This window comes from Selaginella moellendorffii, unplaced genomic scaffold (genome assembly GCF_000143415.4).
Source record: "Selaginella moellendorffii unplaced genomic scaffold, v1.0 SELMOscaffold_17, whole genome shotgun sequence".
Classification (NCBI taxonomy): Eukaryota; Viridiplantae; Streptophyta; class Lycopodiopsida; order Selaginellales; family Selaginellaceae; genus Selaginella; species Selaginella moellendorffii.
Genome location: NW_003314278.1, coordinates 648675 through 673027, shown reverse-complemented (window position 1 = coordinate 673027; position 24353 = coordinate 648675). Strand labels below are relative to the sequence as shown.

The following is a 24353-nucleotide window of genomic DNA, read 5'->3' as shown; positions in this document are numbered from 1 at the left end:
TATTGGCAAGTACCGATGGCCGAAGAAGATATTCCTAAGACTGCTTTTCGTACACCATTTGGTTTGTACGAGTTTTTGGTGATGCCGTTTGGTTTGAACAATGCTCCAGCAACTTTTCAGCGGATGATGGACGAGGTTCTTTGCGATATGCCGAAGGTGACGGCTGACTTCATTGATGATGTCTTGATCCACTCAGAGGGGACGTGGGAGGAGCACGTTCGTGATGTTTGTAAAGTGTTGGATCGGCTACGCGACGTTGGTTTAAAGCTGAAGCGGTCGAAGTGCGTGTTTGGGTCCAAGGACACAACTTATCTTGGGTACCGTATTTCTCGTGAGGGTTTGCAAGTGATTGTGAGCGGGCGTTCGTGAATCTCAAAGAGCTATTGACGACTCCTCCGGTTTTGGCATATCCTGACTACACTCGACCTTTTATTTTGCGCGTGGATGCTTCTGACATTGGTCTTAGAGGTGTGTTAATACAAGAGAGCTCGAGTGTGCCTGGTCAGTGCCATCCTATTGCATACATAAGCCGTACATTACAACCAGCGGAGATGAACTACTCCACGACGGAGAAGGAGTGTTTAGCAGCAGTCTGAGGTTTCGAGAAACTTCATGCATATCTACATGGTTCTCGGACGTTACTTGAAGGTGACCATGCTGCTGTTACTTCATTATTGAAGTGGAAGAACCTGGTTGGTCATACGGCTCGATGGGCTTTGAAGCTTCAGATATATGATTTTGATGTTGTTCATCGCCCAAGGAATTCTATGGCTGATGCTGATGCCCTTTCTCGAGCTCCTCTTCCTTCTCCACTCACTTCTCATGTTTCTGACGAACCTGTTGTTCCAGCATCTGTGGATTTTCTAGATGAGGATTCTATGCTGTCGGCAGTTGCTGTCCTTGACGTTCAGTGTCCACAGGGTGTAGAGCAAGATCTACCTTCTCTTGATGAGGTTCACGAGGCTCAAAAGATTGAGCCATGGATTCAAAGGCTTCGAGATGGGTTTGAGAATCCTGCATCACTTGCTGATGACTTGCCTTTCTGGCATTTACATTCTCAATATCGCCTTGAAGATGGCCTTCTTTATTTTATGGGGACGGATCCTGATGATCATTTACGGCTGGTGGTGCCTTCGGTGTTTATTCCGCGGTTTCTCCATGCCTACCATGATTCTCCTATTCTAGGTGGGCATATGGGACACCGTCGTGTCACCGAGAAGCTGCGCAGGTCTTTCTATTGGCCGGAGATGCGACGTGATATTATCCGGTATGTGCGTAGCTGCGTTTGGTGCCAAGCTCGTAATACTCCCCCTTGTGCTGCGGAAGGACGGTTGGAGTCAATTGCAGTTTCCCGTCCGTTTGAGTTGGTGGCGTTTGATCTTATGGGACCTTTTCCACGATCGACTGCTGGCAATGAGTATGTTATTATTACTTCTGACTACTTGACTCGTTGGGTGGAAGTTGGTGCTCTTGCTAGCGCCTCTGCAACTGCTGTTGGATACTTCCTCCTCAATCGAGTGGTGTTCCAGCATTCTTGTCCAGAGCGGATTCTTTCGGATAATGGTCCTGCATTTATGGCTGAGGTATTTCATGTTTTGACATCTCGGTTGGGGATACGCCACACTTTTACGAGTGCTTATCATCCACAATCAGACGGTCTGGTGGAACGGCTCGTTCGGACATTCAAAGGGATGATTGCGAAGTATGTGAACTTTCAGCATTCGGATTAGGATGGTTATTTGCCGTCTCTTCGGTATGCTTATGTCACAGGGGTGCAGAGTTCTATTGGTGCTTCACCATATAAACTTCTATATGGTCATGATCCAATATTACCAACAAAGCTAGGGTTACCTTCGCGATTGCCACGAGCTCCTGATGCTAGGTCATGGGATCAGTATTTGACAAGCATTCTTCCACTTGTCCGAGCAGAGTCTGCCGAACACTTAGGCCGCGTACAAGTGGGACAACAACGGCGCTACAACTCCCATCATCGTCCACCTGCGGAGTACAAAGTGGATGATTTGGTGTTAGTCCGTTTTCCCCATCTTACGGTACGTGGTTTATCTAAGGGGCTCCTTGCGCAGTGGAAAGGACCGTATCAGGTGTTGCAGCAAGTTGGACTGCAAGTTTATGAGGTTCGGCATGACGTTCAGCAGGCCGATCCTCCAAAGATTGTGCATGTGCAGCGGTTAAAACGCTTCATACAAAGGGATCAGGAGTAGTTAATAGCGTCTACAGATCCGCCGATGCCTCCTCCTAACATTCCTCCAGATCCCGGCCCATCTACAAGAGAACCCTGACGGCCTTCCATTATTCCGAGAGGAGGGGATGATGTGAGGGCCAAGTGTACGGCTACGATGCCGTATACTAATATTAGCGTAGTGGTTTCTTGGTAGCCGTCGGATTGGTTTCAATCCGGACCACTCGCTCCTATATATAAGCTAGGGTTTTTGGGCTAATTGATATGCATATTTCTGTATTCCCTTTCCATATTCCAGGCACTCACAATTTCAGATTAATTTTAATTGGTTCTTTTATATAAATAAAGGTTTTTGGGTTAATTAAGATGTACATTTTTATATTCCATTTTTATATTTCATTTTTATATTCCATGCACTCACAATGTATATTTTAACAGTGTTTAAAAGAGCTACAACATCATTGACCCTTTTATATGACTTTAAGTATATCAACAAGATTAAATATAAAATTTGTCTTGGCAATGAAGGTAGACAAAGTATAATACAGAAGATGCTCAATTGACCAAAGTAATTATTTTCTCTCGGCTTCTTGGCTGGTCGGATGAGCAACAAGCTGCAAACGTCAAAGGCTATACCCCCCTGTTTGCTTCATATGTACTTCTCGATGGTGGTAATCAAAGTGGTCTCTGGAACGCAGCCTATGACGGTGTCCAATCTCTCACCTTGCTTGAAGATCATGCACGTCGGGATGCTGCGAATTCCCAGCTCTGTTGCGGTCTTGGAGCTGTCATCGGTATTAACTTTGTAACACTTGATCCTGCCCTTGTATTTCTCGGCAATGCTGTCGATCACCGGGTCCAGCATCCGGCACGGCCCGCACCAGGGAGCCCAGAAGTCCACCAAAACGGGAATCTCAGACTCGAGCACTAGAGATTTAAAGGTCGTGTCATCCACAGCTCCGGCTGGAGATCACAAAATCGAAGATCAGCATTGGGAAACATCATAGAAGAGACAAACTAAAAGTTCTCAAAATGAAAGTGCTACAGATCAGGCATTGGAATCCAATTGAATCTAGAGAAATCCACCTGGAGAGGCTTCCTTGGTCTCGGAAACGATGCAAGCGGCTGAGAATCTATTAAATTTGTTTTAATTAGGACTACTTATAAGCTAAGGTTTTAGGGTTAATTGAATATGCATGATTCTGTATTCCATTTCAATATTCCACGCACTTATAAAGTTATAAATTATATTTAGCACAAGAAGCCTTATAAATAGTAACTTAAGAATCAATAAAGAAATAATAATAATGGTATATATATATATATATATAAAATCATTTTAAACTTATTATGTATAGACAAAGCCAGTTTGAAATATACATTAGAAAGAGAACCTATTATAATATATATATATATATATATATATATATATATATATATATATATATATATATATATATATATATATGTGTGTGTGTGTGTGTGTGTGTGTGTGTGTCATTTGTAAAATTAAGATTGATGAAAGATGTAAAATATATCTTATGGACAAAAAAACTCTTAACCCTAAGTATCCTAAGCCTTTTAATAAATTGGAAAATGAGGTGCACTTTATTCATAAGCCCTTTCCCTTAATATTTGAACTTTTATGCATTGTCTAATGAGTCATTTTCTTTAGTTACTTACAACAAAGTTACATACTGAATAGAATAAAAATAATTCATTAAACATATTTATAGTAAATATTATATTTGAAAGAGAACTTTATAAAAAAATCATTACTAATATTTCAAAATAATATTTATAAAGAGTCCTACATGAGTTATTGTTAAGTGTTGCTATATATGCTTCATACAAAAATAAGATATATATAGGGATAGTTGATGAGGTTCATAGTAATTGCTTAGTTGTTGTAGAAATTTTTATTCCTAGTATAGTAGCAAATTGTTTGGCAAGCTACACTGAGTTAATATAATTTAGATTTTGTAGGCTAATCAAAGACTGCTTGTTGCAATTTGCTTCTAATATTCAAAATATTTACTATAATGTGAGTGCTTTAGAAAACATGTTACTTAGAAAAATAATGTATTTATAAGAGAAATAAAAGTAGATAAATTTGAACTAATAGGTATTGCATGAATGATAGATGTTTGCATGCATTTATATTATTTCTTGGTAAGATAACCCTAATGACAATAATTTTACAAAATTTTATATTCTTGATGATACTTATAATTCTGATGTAATTACGTATTTGGGAAAAACACAATTCTAACATGACTATGCATTTAAGGATACCTCACTTATTGGTTTGAATTGGCTCAAAGTTAAAAAGTTTGTATTTCAAACTTGTGGCATACTGTCAAATGTTTATTAAAAGCAAACTTATGAGTTTTGTTTCCTTTCAAAAGGAAGAATTCATACTTTAAACAATTGTGGTCTAGTCTCATTGTTTGTTTAGTGACTGATTCAGAACAATGATAATTAACTTTTATATTTACAAAACTTGAAAAATGCTCACCATGAGATGGACTCATATAGGTACACAACCTCCTACTAGACACATTTTTTTCTTTGATAAACATCAAAGTATGTGAATAAATTTTACATATTTTTATGAAGAGGTAAGAGTTTTGAAGATTCATTTCTTTGGAAAGCTATTTTATTTTTCTTATTATTTGTCAAAGATGCCATCTCAGACTGCGAATTATATGAGGAAAAACTATTGGAGTAGTTGCATATAGATACTTCAACCTAGTAGTTGCAACTTTATTCCAAGATTATTAGTAGTTGGATGTAGATGCTCTAGCCTTTTTTCTCATAAAATTCCATGATAATAAATGTCAAGTCTCAAAATGATAATGTTATTTGTTACTAGTAGATAGTAAATACTCCAAGTGGCTAGCTCCAACCTCTAACAAAAAATGTTATCATTTGGACACTTGCTTAAAGAAAATCAGAAAAGGAAAGTGCAAAATATGAGTAATGTTATTATTTCACATATATCCTCATAAGTTCCAAGGATTCATAAGAATAATACTGAATCTTTTGCAAATCTGATTGTATACCAAATATATATTTGTTTACAGTCCACTTGTGAACTATATAAATAGTAGAGAAAGTTGGTACACTGAAAGCTGGTATAGAGAAAGTTGGTAAGTTAGAAACTTTATATTACATAAGACCAGTGTTATGATTATGACTCATACAACATTGAGTCGTATCATGTCCCATCACCATATGTTTTTCTTGCCATTATTATTGAAGAAAGTCATATTCATTTCTTCATCCTAACTTGTGTATATCTTTTAAAATTTCCCTATCTGTAAGGCTAATATAGCTTCTCCACCATAGGAGTCAAGATCTTATGCGACAAGATCTAAAACAGGTTGTACATGCGTAAATCACAAACAAATAAAATATTCCAAATCTATTTCATAGAAATTTTCTAGAACACAGGAAACAGTTGCAATGAGACCTCATCAAGCCCAAATACAATCCCCATTTACTGGGAGATTCCACTCCCAGTAAATTCGAAAGTAGGGTAAAGGCGACAAGCATCACCATCATTAGTATCACATAATTATCATTGAAATATTCCGGCACAAGACCTCAAAAGCCCTAATTTGGGGCAGCGACGCGATTTCTTCCCTCCCCGGTCTACGACCTTGTTCTTGTTTTCTTCTCTTTGGCGAAATTTGTCTCGTCAGTGATCAGCCCACGATCTGGCCGCTGTGTCCTCACACGTAGCGCCGCGTCAACGGTGAGATGGCTGCCACGGATGTGGAATTTTAGGTGGAAGCTCATGCCTGCTCTTTAACTGACGCTTGTAGCTACCATTTGCATGCAGTGAAAAAAACGTCTCAAATATAAATGCGAGACACTTCTTCCTCTCTTATGCTGACCCAACCCAAGGTATCACATTTTTCTTCCTCTGAGCTCCGTAGCTAGAGATAAAAAAGAGAGAGTTTGCAAGTGCGATGGGTTTGATCTTTGGAACTAGCAGTGTTGTGGTTTTGATCCTCCTTTTTTCTGGATTCTTTGTTAGCTATGCTCACGACGAGGAAGCGTGTGGAGAGGTCTCGTCGGCTGCGTTTGCTCCAAAAGGAGATGTCACGCCCGATGACAAGAAGTTACTGGCATTCCCTTTGAATCTCGAGTACCTGGAGACAGAGTTTTTCGCTTATGGGGCTCTGGGCTATGGCTTGGACAAGCTTGATCCCGGCCTTGCGGAGAATGGCCCGGCTCCAAAGGGTGCGCAGAAGGCCAAGCTCGACATTCTGGTTCGTGACATCATCGCCCAGTTTGCTCTGCAAGAAGTTGGTCACTTGAAGTAAGCAAAGTTCTCTCTGTTTTTTTTTCCTTTTATGGCATTCATTCTTGCTCTTTCTTCTTAGAGCAATCAAGGGGGTTGTAAAGGAAGAAGGCTTCCCAAGGCCTCTGCTGGATCTGAGCGTGGAGAACTGGAACACCATCATGGAGAAGGCATTGGGAATAAAGCTGGATCCTCCTTTCAGTCCTTACGAGAACAGCTTGAACTACATGCTAGCGAGCTATGCCATTCCTTACGTTGGGCTCACTGGCTACGTTGGTGCGAATCCTCTCACTCAGAGCTCTGATGGAAAGAGGGTAAGCAAGAAAAATCCCATTTTTCCTCTTGGTTCTTCAGGTAGCTCTAAAGCTTGCTCTTTGTAGCTCCTTGCTGGGCTCCTCGGTGTCGAGTCCGGACAAGACGCAGTTATTCGGACCTACTTGTACGAGAGAAAGGACACGGTGGTGGAGCCTTACAAGCTTACAGTTCACGAGATCACCAGCAAGCTCAGCTTGCTTCGAAGCAATCTGGACGACGCCACCGGCATCGACGACGAAGGCCTGGTGGTTCCAAAGTGTCTGGGGGCCGAGCAGAAGATCGAAGGCAACATTCTCGTGGGCGATAAGTTCTCGCTGTCCTTCGCTCGGACACCACAACAGGTTCTTGAGATCGTGTATGGAACCGGCGATGCGAGAAAGCCCGGAGGTTTCTATCCCGATGGAGCGTCCGGAGCCATCGCCACCAAGCTCAGGAAAGCTGCCAATGTCTACTTCTAGAGATTGAAAGAAAAGTTTGAGTGGAGAGGAGGACTCTGTATCTTGTCTCTTGCAATGGACAGTTTCTTTCAGTGCTTTCAAAAGCAAGAAAAAAGAGTTTTTGACTAGCTCGACACGTAGAACCAGTAGACCGCTGAGTAAGGCGACAGGAACACATCGCCAACTTTTGGAGCTCTCGATACTTGCGGTGGCAAACCACCCCTCGTGGAGCGTCTTTGAACATACGTCACCCCTCCGAAAAAGTATCTGGGACCAAGAACAGCAACAACTTGTAAGTTTCTGGCAGAACAGAGAATCCGATCAAGCTTACTTGTCTCCGGTGTTCCCGGTTGCGTGGAGATCCGCCCAAGAAATACTATCGCTCGTGGCGGGCCTCAAAGTATTCACAGGCTTTGCCGTCACGGTGCTCGGCGAGGCAAAGCTCGACCACGTCGGTTGTCCGCCGCGAGCGTCCTTGGTCTCGAGAAAGTAGTGGTCGCCAATCACCTCCTGGCCGGGAATCGAAGAAAGCAGCGCGGAGGCATTGAAGAGCTGCCAGGCCGAGCCATCAAACTTGTAGTGCTGGAATCCCTCGCCAAAGAGCACGAACAGTGGCCGAGTGGAATACTTCGCGTCGATGTAGCCGTGGTGTCCCTCGATGACGTCGGAGGCTTGCTGGGTCCAGAATACGTAGTCGGATTTGTATGGAACTGCTTGCGTCATGCCGCCGACTTTGCAAATCTCATCGCTTGGAGCGGTTCCTCCGCGAGTTTTGATCCTCTGGATGTAGGAGGCTCTGCCAAGTCGCGTGTGTCCACTGTGAGAGGTGGCTTGCACCAAGAGATCGTCGATGTTGCCTCGGCCTCCGGATAAGTTGGATATGGTCTTGCCTGGTCGATCGATCACGAAGAGCAAGAACAATGTTAGCGTTTGAGATGAATAGCAATGCAGTGAAAGTTTCGATAGCTTTATACCTGTGACCGTGCTCGAGGGGAGCTCGGACGAGGAGGAGCCCGGGGTTTTGAGCAAGGACCAAGTTGCTCGGCCTCCTCCAGCATCGGGTTTTGGAAGAAAGTAGTGGAATCCAATCAGGATGTGGAATTTGGCGTCGAAGAGCTCGGCCTCGGCTCTGTCGAGGACCCAAGAGAGATGGCCGGTTTTGTTGACATCCACGCACGAGTAGATTTGGAAACCGCTGGCGGTTACCTCGAAATCAATCCTGGAAACAACGAAAAGAGGAAACCAAACTTTAGAACCATCGTCGAGAGAAACTCTTTTAGTTTTTTCGTACGAGTTTCCATCTGGTGGAGAGAGAGAAATCTTGGCTGCCTGGAGCAGCAGAGGAAGAACGACCAGTATGGCGATGAGAATTCCTCGGGCGTTCTCCATGCTTGTGGCTATGGAGCTTTGTTCTATCTTTCTTTTCTTTCTTGGTGGTGCTTGCTTGCTAGAACTCTCTTTGGATAGCGCCGTCAGTGTCGATTGAATTGCTCTGGAATTGAATGAGTATGGTCGGGCGCTATTTAAATGGAAGAATGAGAAGACCCAGTCGCGAGACGATGGAGCGCGTCATGCACAGCGACTGTGCACTGAGTTCCGACCATATCGAAAAGACTGCGCCAGCGCCGTGGCTGTTGCTCCGGCGTATGCTCCATGCCAGAAGAAACAATCGGCAAAACCAAATCAAAAGCTCTTCCCTTTTGGAAGGCCACTGGAAGACGAATTTGAAGTGGTATTCATCTCTCATTCCTCTTCTTGCAGTGGCCATCCAACAGAGAAAATTTCACCGCGAAAATACACACAAAGAATATTTGAATAGTTATATTCTGTTAGATTCCGCATGACGTGGCACTCAAGATAACGCAAAGGTGGGGACCCTTCTTATTTTAGTTTCACAAGTCACGCATCTATATCAATTGGAAGAACTCACGAGTTTCTTCATTGATTCTCGGGAGTGTTGCCAGAGTTTTTCGTGTTCGCTTGGATTTGCAAGGATGATCCTTGTTGTTGGTGGTTGTGTCTTCCATCTCCTCCGGCGGATCCATTCGCAGCAGCTTGCTCCTCCTCCTCCTCTTGCCAGCTCGATCCTTGCAAGCGCAGCAACTGTAGCCTCCGAAACTCATCGTAGTGCGCTCGCCGGAGCTCCGCGAATCGCTGGTGTTCTTCTGGGCAACGGACATCGTCTATATGAACTATGATCCAGGAAAAATGGAACCTTGATCTTACCCCGGCGATCCTCGGTTTCATCCTCGGACGATGTCCACCCACTGCTCCTCCGCCATCTCCTCCCGCCGGTGCCGTTGCTCGAGGACGACGCGAGTAGCGCGCTCGTGACGGCCTCCGGATCCACGGACGAGGATTCGTCGCAAACTCTCATCCCGTCCAAATCGTCAGTCAGCGGTGAGATCATCCCTGGAAAGTGGACGATCCATCTCTTGCTCGTCTTCCAAATGGAGGAATTCTTACCGTCGCTAGCCTCCGGGGCGTGATACGGCGTCTTTGGCTCCGTGATCTTCTTCTTGGGGCTCTTGTTTGCTTCCAGGTAGTCGAGATTGTCCTCGTCCCACGCGACGCGAGCTCTGATCAATCCAAGAGATGAATCGAATCGCTAGAAAGCGCATTGCGTTACCTCGCCTTGGATCTGCCGCTCTTCTTCACGCTCATCCTCCTCGACCGCGACGCCCTAAAACCCTAGAGCGATGGAAGCTAAATACTTTCTCTTCTTCTTCCCCCACTCGATCGATCGGCCAGGGCGCTGGCGAGCAGCACGTAGGACGATGCCATCTCCGGCTCCAGCACTGATACATTCCCTGCCGCCTGCGCCGCCAGATCCACGTCGCGCTGCGTCGCGCTCGCGCCGAGCAGCGCCCCCCAATCCGTGGCGTCCGGCGAGAACGGCATCGATCGGACGAGCTCCTCGGCGTGCCCCAGATCCCCCGATCGCCCCAGGAGATCCACCACGCACGAGAAGTGCTCTCGCGAGGGCCGGATTCCCCGATCTTGGATCATCGACACGAAATATTTCCAGCCCCGATCGCGCCATCCCAGCCGGCTACACGCAGCGATGGCGCTCATGAAGGAGAATCGATCGGGGTCCAGGCCCTGGAGCTCCATCGCCTGGACGAGCTCGATGATCACGCGGTGGCCGGACTCGGCATACACGCCGATCATCGTGTTCCAGCACACCAGATCCCTCTCCGGCATCGTCTCAAACAACCTGCGCGCTCGATCGAGATGGCCGGCGTGGGAGTACGCCGCGATCATCCACGTCCACATGACTGGATCGCGCTCCGGCACCAGATCGAAGAGCGTCTTTGCCCGATCCAGCATCTTGCCCGATATTACGGCGCCATCGCTCTCTCCTGACCCCTGCTCGTGGAGATTCTCGAGGAGCTCCGGCCGATCGACGCGCAGGGAATACGCCGCGAGGAGCGCGCTCCAAGAGACCAGATCCCACGCTGGCATTCCATCGAAGCGCGATTTCGCCGCCTCCAAATCCCCGCTAGCGGCGTGCGCCGCGAGCATCGCCGTGCACGCCACCATATCCCACGCCGGCATCGCCTGGAATGTAGCCGCGGCCTCCCGGATTTGCCCGTGGCAAGCGTAAGCCTGGATCATAGTCGTCCAAGACATAGGGTTTCTCTGGGGCATATCATCAAAGATCTCCTTGCTGCGCTCGACCTGGCCGGCAAGCGCGTAGATCTGGACCATGGCCGTCCACGACACCACATTCCTTTCGGGCATCGCCTCAAACGTCGCCCTAGCGAGCCCTAGATGCCCGCTCTCGGCATATGCGTGGAGCATCGCGGTCCAAGACACAACGTTCCTCTCGGGCATGGAGTCGAATATTCTTCTCGCTTCAAGCATATGCCCACCTTGGGCATATGCCGTGAGCATTGAGGTCCACGTCACCACGTTTCTCTCGGGCATGGCCCAGAAGAGGCCCGCGGCTTCTCCTAGCAAGGTGTTTGCACCATACGCCGCGATTAGGGCATTCCAGGAGATGATGTCCCGGGCTGGCATAGAGTTGAACAAGTGCCTTGCTGTCTCACAATGCCCACTTGTGGCATATGCCGTAATTAGGGCATTCCACGCGGCAATGCTTTGCGCGGGCATCGAGTCAAAGAGCGCCTGTGCCTCATGAAGATCGTGCCGTTGTGAAAATGCCGCGATCATGGCCGTCCATGACACGAGGTTGTGCTCGGGCATGGAATCGAATATCCTTCGCGCCTGAACAAGATGCCCATTCTCGGCATATGCCGTGAGGAGGATGCACCACGAGAAGACGTTGGGCTCGCCGATGGATTCGAATATCCCTCGCGCGGCGTCGACGTGGCCGCACCTTCCATACATTTGGATGAGGAGATTCGCGAGGAGTCTGCTATGGCCGAGGCCCCTCTCGAGAATCGAGCAGTGGATGCGCTTGCCCTCGCCCACATCCCGGCAGCTTGCTAAGAGCCGAGCAAACGAATCCTTGGCGGAGGTCGTGGCGTCGCCCGACGGGGCCCTAAAGTCGTCGAGCGCTTGTCTTGCAAGCTCCAAGGCATGATGCCGCATTGGACATAGCCACCTAAGCCCTACATTTTCAAAACGCTTTGTGGGAGGGTTGGGGATTTTGATGGAATGGAAAATCTACGAAGCACTGAGGTCTTGCAATAATCTCGCGGAGCTCCGAGAAGCCCACTCCAATCTCGCTGCTAAGAATCATCCTCCCAGGCAGGTCTCCAGCTTGCTAATTGAGCTCTATGGCAAGTATGGGAGCGTGATCGAGGCCCGCCAGGTTTATGAGCGCATCCAACGCCCAGATCTCTTCGCGCGGAGCGTGATGATGGTAGCCTATGGCCGGAATGGGTATCTAGAAGATGCCCAGCGCACATTCTGGGCCATGCCGGAGCACAACGTCGTGACGTGGACGTCCATGATTGGGCTATACGGGCGGGCCGGCCGCGTGGACGACGCTAAGTGGCTTTTTGACGCGATGCCCATGTGGAATGTGGTGAGCTGGAATGCCGTCGTGGCAGCATATGCCCAAAATGGGCATCTGCTACAGTCGAGGAGGATGCTCGAGGAGATGCCCGAGCATGATGCCGTGTCTTGGAATATCTTCCTCTCGGGGCTGACTAGGGTTTTGGATGTGGCGGGCGCCAAGGCGGTGTTCGATCGCCTCCCGGAGGTCACGATCGTGTCGTGCAACATCATGGTCGCGGCGTATTCCTCGATCGGCTGCTGGAATCTGGCGGAGGAGCTGCTGGATCGAATGCCCGAGCAGAGCGTCGTGTCCTGGAACACGGCGCTGTCGATCTTGGCCCAGAACGGGCATCTCGGCCAGGCGAAGATCGTCTTTGACAGGATGCCGGAGCGGAGCGTTTTCTCCTGGACGGCGATCATGACGGCGTATTCCAGTGCCGGGAAGATCGACGAGGCGAGGAGCTTGCTCGATCAGATGCCGGAGTGGAGCGTGGTGGCCTGGAATGCGATGATCGCGGTCTATGCCCGGTCCGGGCATATGGCTGCTGCCGAGAGCGTCTTTTCGGGATTGCCCGAGAAAGATCTCGTTTCCTGGAACACAATTCTTGCCGGCTATGGCGAGAATGACTCGCTTGAGCATGCGAGGTATGTGTTTGATTTGATGAGCGAGAGGAATGCTGTGTCCTGGACGGCTGTGGTGGTAGCATATGCCCAGAAAGGGGAAATTGGAGAGGCCAAGAAGCTGTTCGCTATGATGCCTGGGCAGGAATTGGTAGCCTGGAACGCGATTATCTGTGAGAGTGGGCGAAGCTCTAGGCACTGCCGGGATTCCATGGAGCTCTTCCACGAGATGGTGTTGCTGGGTGTGGATCCGGACCGGGTTTCTTTCACGGGAGTTCTAAACGCTTGCAGCCATGCCGGATACTTGGATCGCAGCTTGCACTATCTCTCGAGTATGTGGAGCGATCACGCCTTGACGCCCATGAAGGAGCAGCTTTGCTGCTTGATAGATGTTCTTGGTCGAGCTGGGCGATTGAAGGAGGCCGAGGTGGCGGCGAAGAAGATGAGCTTCAACGGTGTTTTGGAGTGGAAGGCGTTGCTGGCGGCGTGTAAGATCCATGGCGACGTCTCTCTTGCGGCTAATGCAGCCAAGCGTGTTCTTGGTTTGGATCCAGGGAATTGTGCTGCGTTCAAGCTGCTCCATAACATTTATTCCGAGAAGATGGAGTGATTGCAAACAATGATATCATCTTCGTTGGCGACCACCTTCTAGCTTCACAGGTAAAGTGAATCAAATCAGGTTTCTCGTCAACTTGTCAAGATTTTGTTTTTGCAGGACTTCCTCGGTAGAAATCGCGAAGATCGTCCTGTCCACAGTGAAGGATCTGAAGACTTCGAAGGATCCAGATTTCAAAAATTTCAGAACTTTGGAAAGCTCTTTACCTTTCTATTGGTAAGTGTGCATTCTAAACTCTTTTTTCCTGGATGAAGTGATATCGTTTTTTGCAGCTGGTCCAGAAACCCCAGAACTATTAAGTGCGAGTTTCGGCAATGAGCCTCTACTTTGCTCCGGAATTTGGATCACGCTGTACAGTATTCTGGTGTTATTGCTTGAAAAGGTTTACTTGAAGTTCCAGTTCACATCTCGAAAGGTAAATCTTTTTATTTTCTTTTCTCGTGTCTTGGTAAGGACGCTCGAACTGGTTGTTTGTACAGGTGCAGCATATAGACACGAGAATTGATTATTGTACCAATGCGAGCAGAAACAAATCCTCCAGGTTTGAAATTTCCACGGGCGTGCTGTTGTGCACATCTGATTTTATTTTTTGTTGTTGTTTGTGGTCTTACTAATGGTATGCTACTGCTCTAGTAGCTGCTATCTGACGGTGCTACTGCACTTACTCAATGATCGCGTCATTCACAGCGTCGTCACTCACGGAAGTCAGTAAGTGTGCGTCTTTTGCTTCGTTGTTCTGGTTATCAGGGTCCGTCGTTGCTCATTAGCAAATAGCAATGGCTTACGCTACGTGTGCTTTAGGTATTTTCTCCTGTATTTGCTGATAACGACTTGGAAGACGACCTTTGCAACAAGGCGAGAGAGATGCTACAGGTACTTTCTCTCTTTTTTTTATCAAGAAGTATTGATGTATGGATCACTGTTTTGTCACAAAGAGCTCTTTGTGTTTTTGTGTCAGGGAGGCATTGAAGGTGTCCGTCCGTCCATGAAATCCAGCTGGTAAGATTCACAAGCAATCCTTTCTTTTTATGTGGCACCTAAAGTCAGGGCGTAGCATCTAGCACGATGAACTGTTACTGCTTGGATCATACTTTGAAACGGTTTTTTGTTTTCTTACCAGGGGCGGGCTTGTCGCGTGCTTTGCTTTCGCATTAAGGCGCAAAATCGGAAGACTAACAGCAGAAGTGCTGAGCCGAGAAAGAACATAAGTAAGAGAGTGCTTGGGCTTGTAAGTATCAAGCACGCCATCTCTTTTCCAGCGCTGATTCACGTGTTTTTCAGTGCCATCCATGCGAGAGGGCGGGGCTATTCTGGCTCGTTGACTTAAAAGCTAAGCTCAAAAGTGGAGCTTCACAGCAGGAGTGTGGGCATATTCTCGGGCAATCAATTTGGCGAAAGCAACAGAGAGGGTACATACAAAGCTCCCTCGTCTTTATTCAGGTGAGTAATATTTTAGCTGGCATTCCCAAAGGGATGACTGGATGGTGATAGATATATTTCTTTTCTGTTTTTTTTTTTTTTCCTTCTATGCTTTGCTGCATCATATCGAAACTGCTTCTGAAATGCATCCCCAGTAGTGTCATGGAATCGTCTCTGCAAGCTACGTATCGAGAAATTGTTTAAAATGTGTCTAGAAGTCGTCTGGGCCGCTTGACCATGGAGTTACACCTTCTCGGTGTCATGAAATGGACAAGTGCGGGTTTAGAGTTCAGTCCCTCTTTCTTTCTCTCCCGCTTGTATGTATTTTATGCTCTTGTTTGCATTGTTTTCTGTTTTGTTTATCTTTCACTTTCTCGCCTGCTAACACATCTGCTGGTCCACAGATGGGAGCAAAACTCAAGGGGGGTGGGGTTGGAGATGGTGGGGATCGAAAAAAAAGGAAAAGAGGTGGCTCCATTTAGAACTTGGTGGCTACGGCCCCCTGGCGCCTTCACTTAAAAGGGGTCGGTGTCTTTGAGCGCATATCACTGCTGACGCTGTAGCGAGCGTAGAAGAAGTACGTGGAGATCTATAGCCCAGATGCACAGCTCCAAAGTCGTGACCCACCACCATCTTTTGAGAACGTCAGCCTCCCGCGCAAATGATTTTGACAAGCTTGGCGCAGCTGCTTTCAGGACCATCTGGTATTTATATTATCTTTTCTGCTACAAACAATTGCTAATCATGATCTCTCTCCAGGGATGGCTTGGGAGGGATTTGGAAAACTCTGGAGCTTTCTTGTAAGTTGGAGTGGGTTTTATCATTCGTGTCCTGTCTCTCGGCTCAGTCCAGGGGTTTTTCTTTCTTTCCGTCTTTCTTTTTGCGATGCTCAGATTTTGTTTGTTCCTGCGTGGTGTCGGTAGAATGGTGCCTTCGCAAAGTGGAGGTTGTATCACTTTCCTTGGGGTCTGGGGTCTGTCCTCCTCATATGCGTCCTTTTTATTTCACTTTCTTCTGTACTTCGAATCTTCTGCTACTCTTCTTCTCTCTTTGCCTTTGTTTATAGTCAATCCCAGAGTTTACTCCACCCCATTCGCCCCAGCTCAGAGGAGCAAAGAAACAACAGGCCAGGCTTGAACCAGCCCCATCTGCTTTTCTTTATGGTGCCCATTAAATGGAATCGTCCCTTGTCTGATTGCTGGCCGGGGCTTAGTACAGATTCATTCACTCATGAAGTTTGCTTGTTTGTTTCCCGCAGACTCAAACTTGAGGGACTGAGACTTGCTTTGGCGCTTTTGTTTTACTACTGGTGCCGAGAGAGCTGAGTGGCCGCACAAGCTGCCGATTGCTTTTCGTGTGGTGCCTGCGTCTGCGGTGTACATTCTCTTCCGGTACTCTTTACTTTACGACCAGCTAACCTCTCTCGTAACTTGTAAGAAGATGCTCCTGTGACCGACATGCCATCACCATCGCCACGATGTGTCCGTGTATCTGGCTGGCTACGACGCAGCATCGTAAGTTCCTAGGCAAAGAGAAAAGAGCAGGGAAAGAAAAGATAAACCAGTTTTTACTTGCTTCTCAGATTCTTTTCGCTGTGATTCCGCAATTAACCACTGTTTCTTTCTTTCGCTCTTGTCTTTTCCAGGTCTTGCTGCTCGCTCCTGACGTCCCATATTCAATGACACCGAGACAAAGGCGAAAAAGGCATGTCACCCAGAGTTTGGATGGATTGGCCTTGGATCCATGTCACTCGAACTCAAAGACAGGGGCCGCTGCTGCTCAAAGACATTCAAACGATTTGTCGCGCGAGCCTTCATGGACCACAGCTGATTATGGCCGGGGCTGTTTTCTGCAGAGGCAGGCAATTTGTGGAGTATCGTTTTATTCCTCGGCTTCCAATCTACATCCGGAAAGGCATGGCTGCAAGGCGGAACTTAATACCCGCTGGACTGGCCCCTGCGCCTCGAGAGCGAGGCACCAATCAAGTTATCGCAATCCGGAGGCCGCATTCAATGGCCAAACTTACACAGCAAACCAACTGGAAGACACAGCGACACACACACCACTACTACTACTACTACCACTGCTGCTACTTCACTTCGCATTCCCCGGCATTACTCGCGCGACCAGATTGCACCAGGTTACGCATTTACAACAACAGGTTCGTTTCTTTTCTTTTATCTTTTTTCTGCATTGCATTCTTCTTCAGTCGGGAGTTTATCATTCGCCAACTTCGTCAGTCAGTTCCTTACTCTTTTTCTTCCCCCAGCTTTTATTTTGATGCAGCTCGCTCAATCTCCGGTTTGAGGCACAGAATCAGAACAACGACAGACGGCTACAACATTATATATTTTTACTGCCCGCCGCCGACCACACCACACTCGCCATTAGTTTTCTCTCCTAAACTTGCGGAGCTCCACAAGGAAAAGGGTCAAGTGCAATGGTTTTAGCGAGGTAAGCTCCCTCGTTTTCTTATAATACTCTTGTGTTGTGTGTCTAAGGGCCAAACTTTGAGTTTCCAGACGAAGCAACGCAAAAGCCCAACGCTTGACCCTTCGGGAGGGGCGGTCGGGCGCAGAAAAAGATTCTCACATCTCTGTAAGTTATTCCAATAATGCTCGGCGATGGACTTTGTACGTGACTCAAAGCATGTTGTGCAGTGCTTTTTCTTCTTTTTGCAGTGCTCCCCAACTTAAATATCTTTGCGAACGTTCAAAGCAACAAAGGAAAAGAATGGCGATTGGGAATTTAAAAAGAGGAAACTCTCCCGGGCGAGATGATATTTGGAAGGGCGGATCAACGCGAAAGTCTCTGGAAGAATAGTTGAAAAGGTGATATGTTCCTGTGCGAGGATTTGGGCTGTGTGCCAGCGCTGGCTCTGGATCCATGGTCACGCAAACGATCCAAATCGAATAAAAATTTTATTTTGTCCGAGAAAATCCGAGATTCCTTCCTGCTAACTTAATCCAGATCTCACATGCATGGACTAGTTTTTAAGATCGAGGTTATCTGCTTCAGTCGTGCCAAACTCTTATTTTTATGCTTTCTTTCCAAAGGGTGACGCATGCATCAACCCATTGTTTGTTAGTTCGTTCGTCCCAGAAGCTTATTATTGTATTAGAATCATACGAGCGTCATAGTTTCGAATAGCGATAGAGGGGCCCTTTTTTTCTTTGCTGGGCATCTTGCATAGTATCACACATATATTCAAATCTTGCTCGCTTGGCTGGCGCGATTACAAACAATATGGAATCAACTTTAGACACACGGTGTGTGATTCGATTCGGTATAGCAGTTGGTGTTCACTCATTTTTGGAATCGGCATCTGCCGCCGCGCGGCCAGACAGAGATTCCCTCCTAGGTCGTACAGCGGCGGGTGGCCACCCGCCACTGGCCCAAAGAAGCGCCCGCGAAAAGAATATCCTCTGCGCTTGTCCGTACCGTAAAAATTGTCACAGTGAAACTTCCGAGAAAACAATGTCAAACAAGAGATTTGATCTCGTGGGGGGAGCACATCAAGTAAGTTATTAATCATGGGTGCATGCATGAACCTCTCCAAGCTCTCGTTTTCTAGGGTTTGTAGGAGATACGTATTATAGATGGGAGCTTAAGTGAGATTTGGCTCGGCTGGAACTAAATCAGACCCAGACAACCGAATCGATTGAAACTCTCAGTTTTGGACTAGGCCGTAGTTGTCTTGCTATAATCTGTACAATTCAATGCACATAGGAAGCATCTCTATAGTGTGTGAGGTTTTGGCTCACTCACAGATGCCTAGCTTAGGCATTTGGGTTACGTCACCCCAAATCTAGATTAAAAGTCTACACTTCACACACGCGAGATACTCTTTGGCCAATCAATCTGATCTGACCAAGTGCTTTGCTTCCTTGTCAACGGCCACTGGGACGGGGTAGGAATATGCTTGGCCAATATCGGGCAATGATTCCCTTTGTGGTCGTAGTCGTCCCTGTCGTCGTTTTCAAGGCGATACGTATTTTCTACCTTTTTTTTTTCTTTCTCTACATTTGCGTGAAAGCTTTGGATCATTGTCAAGTATGGACAAATGTAAATATGTGATGTGTGTGTCACACAGTTAGCCAGCAAACTGTTAAAGGCATTTTGATAACAAAAAATCTGCCCTCTGGGCATTTATTTGTTTAAGGAATGGAGGTGAAAGGTATAGCCAGCCACCTTTGGAATCCAAAACACCAGGAGCTAGTTAAAAAAATGTCCAGTAAAACAATTTTTTAACCCTCACCCCCCAAGTGAATTCCTGCTTGGAAAGACACAAAAGCTTTGTCTTTGGCACTTAAAGTGTGACCCTCAAAAAAAAAAGGAAGGAAAATGCCACCTTTTTTTTTCTCGCGCCACGAATATGCCAACGAGAAAGAATCCCCCCCTATATTTCATTCTTTTTGGCATTCATTGTTTCACGCCTCACGGAATCACTACCTTGTTAGACAGAGATACATACATAGATAGACAAGATGGATAGGGAAATGGGAAGCTTTATTCCCTCCTCCACACTACTACTACTACTACTCCTCGCTCACTCCCATCACTCCACAGTCACTGTTTGTTTGGAGGAGCTCTTGGACGATTCTTCTTGTTGGTGTCCTACTCCCAATTCGTGAAACATTCCATCAGAGTTTGCTTATTCGTGAAAGCCAAGGTAGATCTTCTCTCCTTCTCTCTTCCTCCCTTTTTCGTTCTTCTCCTTCGTTTTGCTCCAAATTCCACAGGGTAGCGATTGATTGCTTGACTGATTGATTGATTGATTGGTTGAGTGATTGGTCACAGAACCAAGCAACCAAGGGGCCACTCCACCAGCGATCTCCGATATCCCTTGCAAGCCAGGCTACTCGCGAACTTTCTCCTTCCACCAACACGAGAAGTTGGGAGAACGAACGCAGGAAAGAAAGAAAAGAGAGAGCTCTTACTTGCATGAGTCGAGGAGCTGCGAATTCGATGCGATGCGGCGGGAATTGGGGAACGTTGGCAGCAGCAGTGTCACTCGAGTGACGGGATCGATCGACCGTCTCTTCGTCGTTGCGGAGATCAATCCCGACCAAAGGTGGTGTCCGAACGATGCCGTCGACGAGGATGAGCGAAACGAGAGAAGAAGAGCTGCTGCTACTGCCACGGTGGTGAGTAGCTATGATACCGCTCTGCTTTCTAGGCTCCAGGCCCATCAATTCTCCTCGTCCTCCTCCTTTTCTTGCTCCTCCTCTAAGCATTAACTCGAGGCCTTCTGCTTCATCTTCTTCTTCGTCTTACGCTGGCTGGCCGCTGGCCATCATCACGAACTCTTAGTCGTCGTCACTGGCGTCATTGATCGAAGCAAAGTTTCTCGAGATCCCAAAGTTCCTGCGGCTGCTGGAATGCAATATTTCCATCTCTTGTGCTACCAAGAGCCACCGTCGCAAAACAAGCAGCTCTGCCTTGTCTTCCATGAGATGCAACAGCAGCCACCATCGTCTCACCAGCATCACCACCAGGAGCAGCCGCAATTCCTCGGCCACACAGGAGGAACAGGAACTGGAGCTGGAGCTGGGACTGGATTTGGATTCGGAGTAGGCGGAGCCAGCAGCGGCGGAGCTGGGATTCATCACAACGACGGTGGCTTGCGGGAGTTGCTGGTCGAGTGTGCAGCCGCGGTAACGTCCTCCGACTGGCACCGAGCTATCCGCTGCCTCGTCCACCTGAGCCGCGCGGCCTCCCCGCACGGCGATGCGGTCGAGCGCCTCGCCTTCTACTTCTCCGCTGCGCTCGCTCGATGCCTCTGCTCGCTGTCCGCTCCCTGCGCCTCGGAAATCCGGTCGCTACTCCGCTTGAACAACCTCCACTTCCTGCTCGAGGAGGACCAGCCGCCGCCATCTTTCGAGGATGACTTGTTCTACTACTCGGGCGGAGCCGAGGAGGCCTATCTCGCTCTTAACCAGGTGACGCCTTTCATCCGCTTCTCACACCTCAGCGCCAATCAGGCCATCCTGGAAGCCGTCGACAACGAGCGAGCCGTCCACATTGTCGACCTCGGGATCATGCAGGGTCTCCAGTGGCCGCCGCTGATGCAAGCTCTGGTTGAGAGGCGGCGGCTCAAGCAGCTCGAGGAGGAAGAACAGCAGCAGCAACAGCCACCACCTTCGTCGCCAAGTTCGCTAGAGCACGAAGAGCAATCCTCCGAAGTTGGCCGTCAAGCTCACGGCGAGGAGCCACCAACGTTGTCGTCCTCGTCCTCGTCCTCGTCCACCACTTTGACGCTGAGAATCACCGGCACCGGTCCCTCGATCTCGCTCCTCGAGCAGACTGGAGCCAGGCTGCGAGACTTCGCACGAACTCTCCATCTCGACTTCGAATTCGACGCGGTCTGTACCACCAGCCGCCATGTCGTGGCTTCGCTCCAGCAGCACCTCGAGCTCCGCCGCGGCGAGGCGCTCGTCGTCAATTGCATGACACAGCTGCACAAGCTGCTGCCGGCTGCGCACCGTGCGGCACTGCCCCACGCGCTAGAGTTTATGAGATCGCTGTGCCCCCGGATCCTGACGGTCGCGGAGAAGGAGTCGGAGCACGACCTGAGCCAGAGCTTCCTCGAGAGGTTCCTGGTGACGCTGGACCACTACGCGGCTGTCTTCGACTCCCTGGAAGCTACACTGCCACCGCGAAGTCCCCAGCGGCTGATGATTGAGCGGCTTGTCCTGGCCAAAGAAATATCCGGCATTGTCCTCGAGGACGGAGGTGGCGACGACGAGAACTTGGCTGTGGTCCGGCACCAGAGCTTCGGCAATTGGAGACGAGACATGGAGGCTGCAGGGTTCCAACTTGTACCACCCAGCGATTTTGCGATTGCTCAGGCAAAGCTGCTACTCCGGTTGCACTATCCTGCTGACGGGTACCGGCTTCTGGTGGAGAACCAGCACGGCTCCCTGTTTCTAAGTTGGCACGACAAGCCCCTGGTTGCTCTCTCCACTTGGAGTTGCTGAATCACATCCGCTGCTCGTATTGAAGGCCTCGTTTCTGAGATCGTTACTAGTCTCACAACCGAAGAAGAGAACCTCCTCTTGCTTCCTCTTTTCCTGCTAATCCCCCAAAAATTATTTTTCTCCTGCTGATAACCAGTGAAGATTAACCGGCCAAACCCAGAACTTTGCAGGATGGAGTCATTTGCCTGTTGTTGATAGTGTCTTTCTTTAACGAAACCCCCCCATTTTGTCGTTGATTTGATGTAACTTTCAGTAAAAGCAAACTCTGCGCAAACCTTTGCAATCTAAGTCTGTAACGTACAATGCGGTGTCAAGGACTAGAAGTATATCAAACGGAACTCACACCCTTGAGCGGCACAGCAAAAATTCCGGTCGCTTCTCCTTCCTACTACTGGCTTATGTACTTGTCGGGCTGCTCTTGAAGCAGCTTCGCAGACGCCTTCGCATCTAAGAAGAGATCTACCAAGTCCTCCAAATCCCCCTGCAATATCAGCAACTTGTTTGCTAAGATCTCCAGCAGATCACACACAAGTTATGGCCATTTTTACCTTAGCAATTTCATCACGCCCGTTTGTACGTGCTATTATAGAGGCCGGGGTCAGCAACTGCACAGCATGCCTGTACACGCATTAAAATTACATGAGGTTCCAAGTACACGAGATGTGTCTAGAAGGCTTACCTCAGCGACGTTTTCTCCCCGACTTCACCCAGGAACGCCAAGCTCTCCTCGTCGATGGTAAGTCCTTCAACTTGCGCACGAATTGCTAGTATCTGAAATAGCATAAAGCGCACTTGCCTTCACCAGTAGAACTTAGTTTAAAAGTCGAGATACCTGAACCATCTCAGCAGGAGTGTAAGGAAGTGTTCGAATAATCACAAGGCGGTCCAATAGGTCGACCGGTATTCCGTGTGGACTACTGATGTCCGTCCCCCTGCCATTGGAAAAATATTCGCTCAGCGTGCTAGCTTACAGGAGATGGGCAACTACCTGATGTTACAGATACCCCGATTCGTAGCAAAAATCACTATAGGTGCTAGAGAACTTTCTAAAGCGCGATTCAGATATGTGAAGCACTCCATATCCAGCATGTGTACCTAGACGACAAGCATTACATCACAAAAGTTACTCCTCACAATTCAGAATTTACAAAGCGCAAGACATACCTCGTCAATAAATAGGACACCAGGTACAAGCTCCGCCACTCCTTGATCAATATACCTATTAACCACCTGCCACAAAGATCCCACACATAATCCTCTAGACAATAGAAAATCCTCAAAACAGGAGAGCTGACGAACACCGGCTAACCTTGTTGATTTCTTGCCGTAGTTTATCAGTGATCTCAGTCTTTTTCGGCTTCATCATCTGTCCCATCATGGAAAGAATATCTTGTCCACCTTGAGGACGCGCATTTGCAGCATCTAGATCATGCAGTGTGACGTCCTACATACACCCACACTTGCTGTGTGAAGAGAAACTGGACCCTTTCTTCACAGTTAGTACCTGAACGATTTCTTTCTTCTTGTGAACCTCTCCTTTCGGTAGAGGAACATACTCCTCCGCTTCAAGGTCGAATTCAGTCGCGAAAGCATCACTTCGTCCAACTCGTTTCACAGCACCGCTGTTGGCTTCAATGTAGATGACATCTCCCACTGCTACCTGACGATAACAGTTTCAAAACCAGCAAAGAGCAAAACCGTTGGAAACCATCACCTTTTCTTTTATAAGAGCGTCGTATATAACGGGGTCGAGTTTAAGCTGCTTGGAGCCCTTCACAGTCTTCAAACCAATAATCACGTGGTGGATGCTTTTGCCGTAGCCACCGGTGGTACTCTCGGTCTCCTCTGGAGTTAATTCAGTCACCTTTAAAAAAGAAAAAGCGAAGAAACAAAATGCTTAGAATGAATGTTAGAATGGAAACATACTTCTCCTTCGTAAACTTCCTTCGTCTCCTTTATACGCAGGCCGATCGAGCGACGAAAGTTTTCCATGAGAACTTCGGTCTTCTTAACTTCGGAAGAGAAAACCTCCGATCCCACCATTGGACAAAATGGAACCTGGAACCACAGAACAAAAATCCCATTGTATGAAGGAAAGAGAAGAAATGAGCTTGAAACAAACCTTGCTGCCTAGCTCCTGAGCTATGCCCAATGCGATGGCTGTTTTCCCGGAAGCAGGGCATCCGGCAAGCAGCAATGCGCGACCAGCCATCTTTTTCCCGCGGATCATCTCCACAACAAGCCCCGCCGCCTCGCGAGCTTGCTCCTGGCCGACGAATCCCGACCCCATTCCCAGCGCCGTCCCATCGTCCTGGAAATATTTCCGTTCCTCACACTGCTACAGCGATCGATCACGTACCTGGAGGCCGAGGCCCTTGATGTGGCTGTGACTAGCTATGCGCTGCTTCTTCGTCGTGGACTGGACATCCTCGATCTTCATGGCGACGGCGATGGCGCCCGGCGCTTGGAGCTCGATTGAAAGCCC

The 24353-nt window shown here is 48.0% G+C and overlaps 9 protein-coding genes across 23 annotated transcripts; 3 read left to right on the top strand and 6 right to left on the bottom strand.

The window, feature by feature from the left end:
* Positions 1-2687: 2687 nt before the first annotated feature.
* On the bottom strand, positions 2688-6004 carry LOC9640187 (thioredoxin 1). Its single transcript, XM_002971409.2, has 3 exons — positions 5865-6004; positions 3287-3333; positions 2688-3163 (listed from the first exon to the last, which is right to left on the bottom strand). The coding sequence occupies exons 1-3, from the start codon at positions 6002-6004 to the stop codon at positions 2850-2852; spliced, it is 501 nt and encodes a 166-aa protein (XP_002971455.2). The 3' UTR covers positions 2688-2849.
* Positions 6005-6077: 73 nt separating this feature from the next.
* On the top strand, positions 6078-7372 carry LOC9642975 (desiccation-related protein PCC13-62). The gene is made up of 3 exons (XM_002971615.2): positions 6078-6530; positions 6595-6826; positions 6893-7372. Exons 1-3 carry the CDS (start codon positions 6178-6180, stop codon positions 7283-7285), a joined length of 978 nt encoding a protein of 325 aa, XP_002971661.1. The 5' UTR covers positions 6078-6177; the 3' UTR covers positions 7286-7372.
* LOC9642974 lies at positions 7328-8341 on the bottom strand. The gene is made up of 2 exons (XM_024676294.1): positions 7596-8341; positions 7328-7531 (listed from the first exon to the last, which is right to left on the bottom strand). Exons 1-2 carry the CDS (start codon positions 7985-7987, stop codon positions 7390-7392), a joined length of 534 nt encoding a protein of 177 aa, XP_024532062.1. The 5' UTR covers positions 7988-8341; the 3' UTR covers positions 7328-7389.
* LOC112340441 lies at positions 8007-8712 on the bottom strand. The gene is made up of 3 exons (XM_024676632.1): positions 8556-8712; positions 8298-8483; positions 8007-8154 (listed from the first exon to the last, which is right to left on the bottom strand). Exons 1-3 carry the CDS (start codon positions 8651-8653, stop codon positions 8007-8009), a joined length of 432 nt encoding a protein of 143 aa, XP_024532400.1. The 5' UTR covers positions 8654-8712.
* A 360-nt stretch (positions 8713-9072) lies between these two features.
* Positions 9073-10041, bottom strand: LOC9640186 (protein phosphatase inhibitor 2). 3 transcript variants are annotated; one of them, XM_024676291.1, is made up of 4 exons: positions 9894-10038; positions 9731-9843; positions 9491-9676; positions 9073-9429 (listed from the first exon to the last, which is right to left on the bottom strand). In XM_024676291.1, exons 1-4 carry the CDS (start codon positions 9926-9928, stop codon positions 9203-9205), a joined length of 561 nt encoding a protein of 186 aa, XP_024532059.1. In that variant the 5' UTR covers positions 9929-10038; the 3' UTR covers positions 9073-9202. The 3 variants fall into 3 exon arrangements, with proteins under 3 accessions (XP_024532059.1, XP_024532061.1, XP_024532058.1); XM_024676293.1 differs by having other exon boundaries at positions 9073-9426; positions 9894-10037; XM_024676290.1 differs by having other exon boundaries at positions 9123-9447; positions 9894-10041.
* Positions 9971-11821, bottom strand: LOC112346845 (pentatricopeptide repeat-containing protein At4g02750-like). Its single transcript, XM_024676631.1, has one exon. It carries the CDS (start codon positions 11819-11821, stop codon positions 9971-9973), a length of 1851 nt encoding a protein of 616 aa, XP_024532399.1.
* A 59-nt stretch (positions 11822-11880) lies between these two features.
* LOC9640185 (pentatricopeptide repeat-containing protein At2g35030, mitochondrial) lies at positions 11881-17827 on the top strand. 13 transcript variants are annotated; one of them, XM_024676289.1, is made up of 15 exons: positions 11881-13513; positions 13569-13685; positions 13742-13884; positions 13949-14010; positions 14106-14173; positions 14271-14468; positions 14590-14697; positions 14751-14909; positions 15293-15592; positions 15648-15688; positions 16147-16402; positions 16534-17049; positions 17158-17342; positions 17411-17486; positions 17549-17827. In XM_024676289.1, the coding sequence occupies exon 1, from the start codon at positions 11883-11885 to the stop codon at positions 13461-13463; it is 1581 nt and encodes a 526-aa protein (XP_024532057.1). In that variant the 5' UTR covers positions 11881-11882; the 3' UTR covers positions 13464-13513; positions 13569-13685; positions 13742-13884; positions 13949-14010; positions 14106-14173; positions 14271-14468; positions 14590-14697; positions 14751-14909; positions 15293-15592; positions 15648-15688; positions 16147-16402; positions 16534-17049; positions 17158-17342; positions 17411-17486; positions 17549-17827. The 13 variants fall into 13 exon arrangements, with proteins under 13 accessions (XP_024532057.1, XP_024532054.1, XP_024532056.1 ...); XM_024676286.1 differs by having other exon boundaries at positions 14106-14177; XM_024676288.1 differs by having other exon boundaries at positions 14106-14183.
* Positions 17828-20242: 2415 nt separating this feature from the next.
* Positions 20243-22048, top strand: LOC9642973 (scarecrow-like protein 18). Its single transcript, XM_024676476.1, has one exon. It carries the CDS (start codon positions 20270-20272, stop codon positions 21866-21868), a length of 1599 nt encoding a protein of 532 aa, XP_024532244.1. The 5' UTR covers positions 20243-20269; the 3' UTR covers positions 21869-22048.
* Positions 22049-22121: 73 nt separating this feature from the next.
* On the bottom strand, positions 22122-24349 carry LOC9642972 (ruvB-like protein 1). The gene is made up of 12 exons (XM_002971406.2): positions 24228-24349; positions 23991-24179; positions 23795-23926; positions 23583-23732; positions 23373-23528; positions 23178-23312; positions 23033-23098; positions 22857-22963; positions 22701-22800; positions 22548-22639; positions 22417-22486; positions 22122-22349 (listed from the first exon to the last, which is right to left on the bottom strand). Exons 1-12 carry the CDS (start codon positions 24306-24308, stop codon positions 22257-22259), a joined length of 1371 nt encoding a protein of 456 aa, XP_002971452.1. The 5' UTR covers positions 24309-24349; the 3' UTR covers positions 22122-22256.
* Between the last annotated feature and the right edge of the window lie 4 nt (positions 24350-24353).

Excerpts from the sequence above, each read along its gene's own strand:
- LOC112346845 (XM_024676631.1), bottom strand. The coding sequence starts at position 11,821 with ATGCGGCATCATGCCTTGGAGCTTGCAAGACAAGCGCTCGACGACTTT.
- LOC9640185 (XM_024676289.1), top strand. The coding sequence starts at position 11,883 with ATGGAATGGAAAATCTACGAAGCACTGAGGTCTTGCAATAATCTCGCG.
- LOC9640186 (XM_024676290.1), bottom strand. The coding sequence starts at position 9,928 with ATGAGCGTGAAGAAGAGCGGCAGATCCAAGGCGAG. Across the intron at positions 9,844-9,893 it reads AGCGGCAGATCCAAGGCGAG|AGCTCGCGTCGCGTGGGACG; the intron begins GTAACGCAATGC and ends TGGATTGATCAG. Across the intron at positions 9,677-9,730 it reads CGCCCCGGAGGCTAGCGACG|GGATGATCTCACCGCTGACT; the intron begins GTAAGAATTCCT and ends TCCACTTTCCAG.
- LOC9642972 (XM_002971406.2), bottom strand. The coding sequence starts at position 24,308 with ATGAAGATCGAGGATGTCCAGTCCACGACGAAGAAGCAGCGCATAGCT. Across the intron at positions 24,180-24,227 it reads TCAAGGGCCTCGGCCTCCAG|GACGATGGGACGGCGCTGGG; the intron begins GTACGTGATCGA and ends AAATATTTCCAG. Across the intron at positions 23,733-23,794 it reads AGGAAGTTTACGAAGGAGAA|GTGACTGAATTAACTCCAGA; the intron begins GTATGTTTCCAT and ends TCTTTTTTAAAG.
- LOC9642975 (XM_002971615.2), top strand. The coding sequence starts at position 6,178 with ATGGGTTTGATCTTTGGAACTAGCAGTGTTGTGGTTTTGATCCTCCTT. Across the intron at positions 6,531-6,594 it reads CAAGAAGTTGGTCACTTGAA|AGCAATCAAGGGGGTTGTAA; the intron begins GTAAGCAAAGTT and ends CTTTCTTCTTAG. Across the intron at positions 6,827-6,892 it reads AGAGCTCTGATGGAAAGAGG|CTCCTTGCTGGGCTCCTCGG; the intron begins GTAAGCAAGAAA and ends TGCTCTTTGTAG.
- LOC9642973 (XM_024676476.1), top strand. The coding sequence starts at position 20,270 with ATGCAATATTTCCATCTCTTGTGCTACCAAGAGCCACCGTCGCAAAAC.
- LOC9640187 (XM_002971409.2), bottom strand. The coding sequence starts at position 6,004 with ATGAGCTTCCACCTAAAATTCCACATCCGTGGCAGCCATCTCACCGTT. Across the intron at positions 3,334-5,864 it reads GAGAAGAAAACAAGAACAAG|ATTCTCAGCCGCTTGCATCG; the intron begins GTCGTAGACCGG and ends CAAATTTAATAG. Across the intron at positions 3,164-3,286 it reads GACCAAGGAAGCCTCTCCAG|CCGGAGCTGTGGATGACACG; the intron begins GTGGATTTCTCT and ends TGTGATCTCCAG.
- LOC112340441 (XM_024676632.1), bottom strand. The coding sequence starts at position 8,653 with ATGGAGAACGCCCGAGGAATTCTCATCGCCATACTGGTCGTTCTTCCT. Across the intron at positions 8,484-8,555 it reads TCTCCACCAGATGGAAACTC|GATTGATTTCGAGGTAACCG; the intron begins GTACGAAAAAAC and ends CGTTGTTTCCAG. Across the intron at positions 8,155-8,297 it reads GGAGGAGGCCGAGCAACTTG|GCAAGACCATATCCAACTTA; the intron begins GTCCTTGCTCAA and ends TCGATCGACCAG.
- LOC9642974 (XM_024676294.1), bottom strand. The coding sequence starts at position 7,987 with ATGACGCAAGCAGTTCCATACAAATCCGACTACGTATTCTGGACCCAG. Across the intron at positions 7,532-7,595 it reads ACCGGGAACACCGGAGACAA|ATACTTTTTCGGAGGGGTGA; the intron begins GTAAGCTTGATC and ends TCTTGGTCCCAG.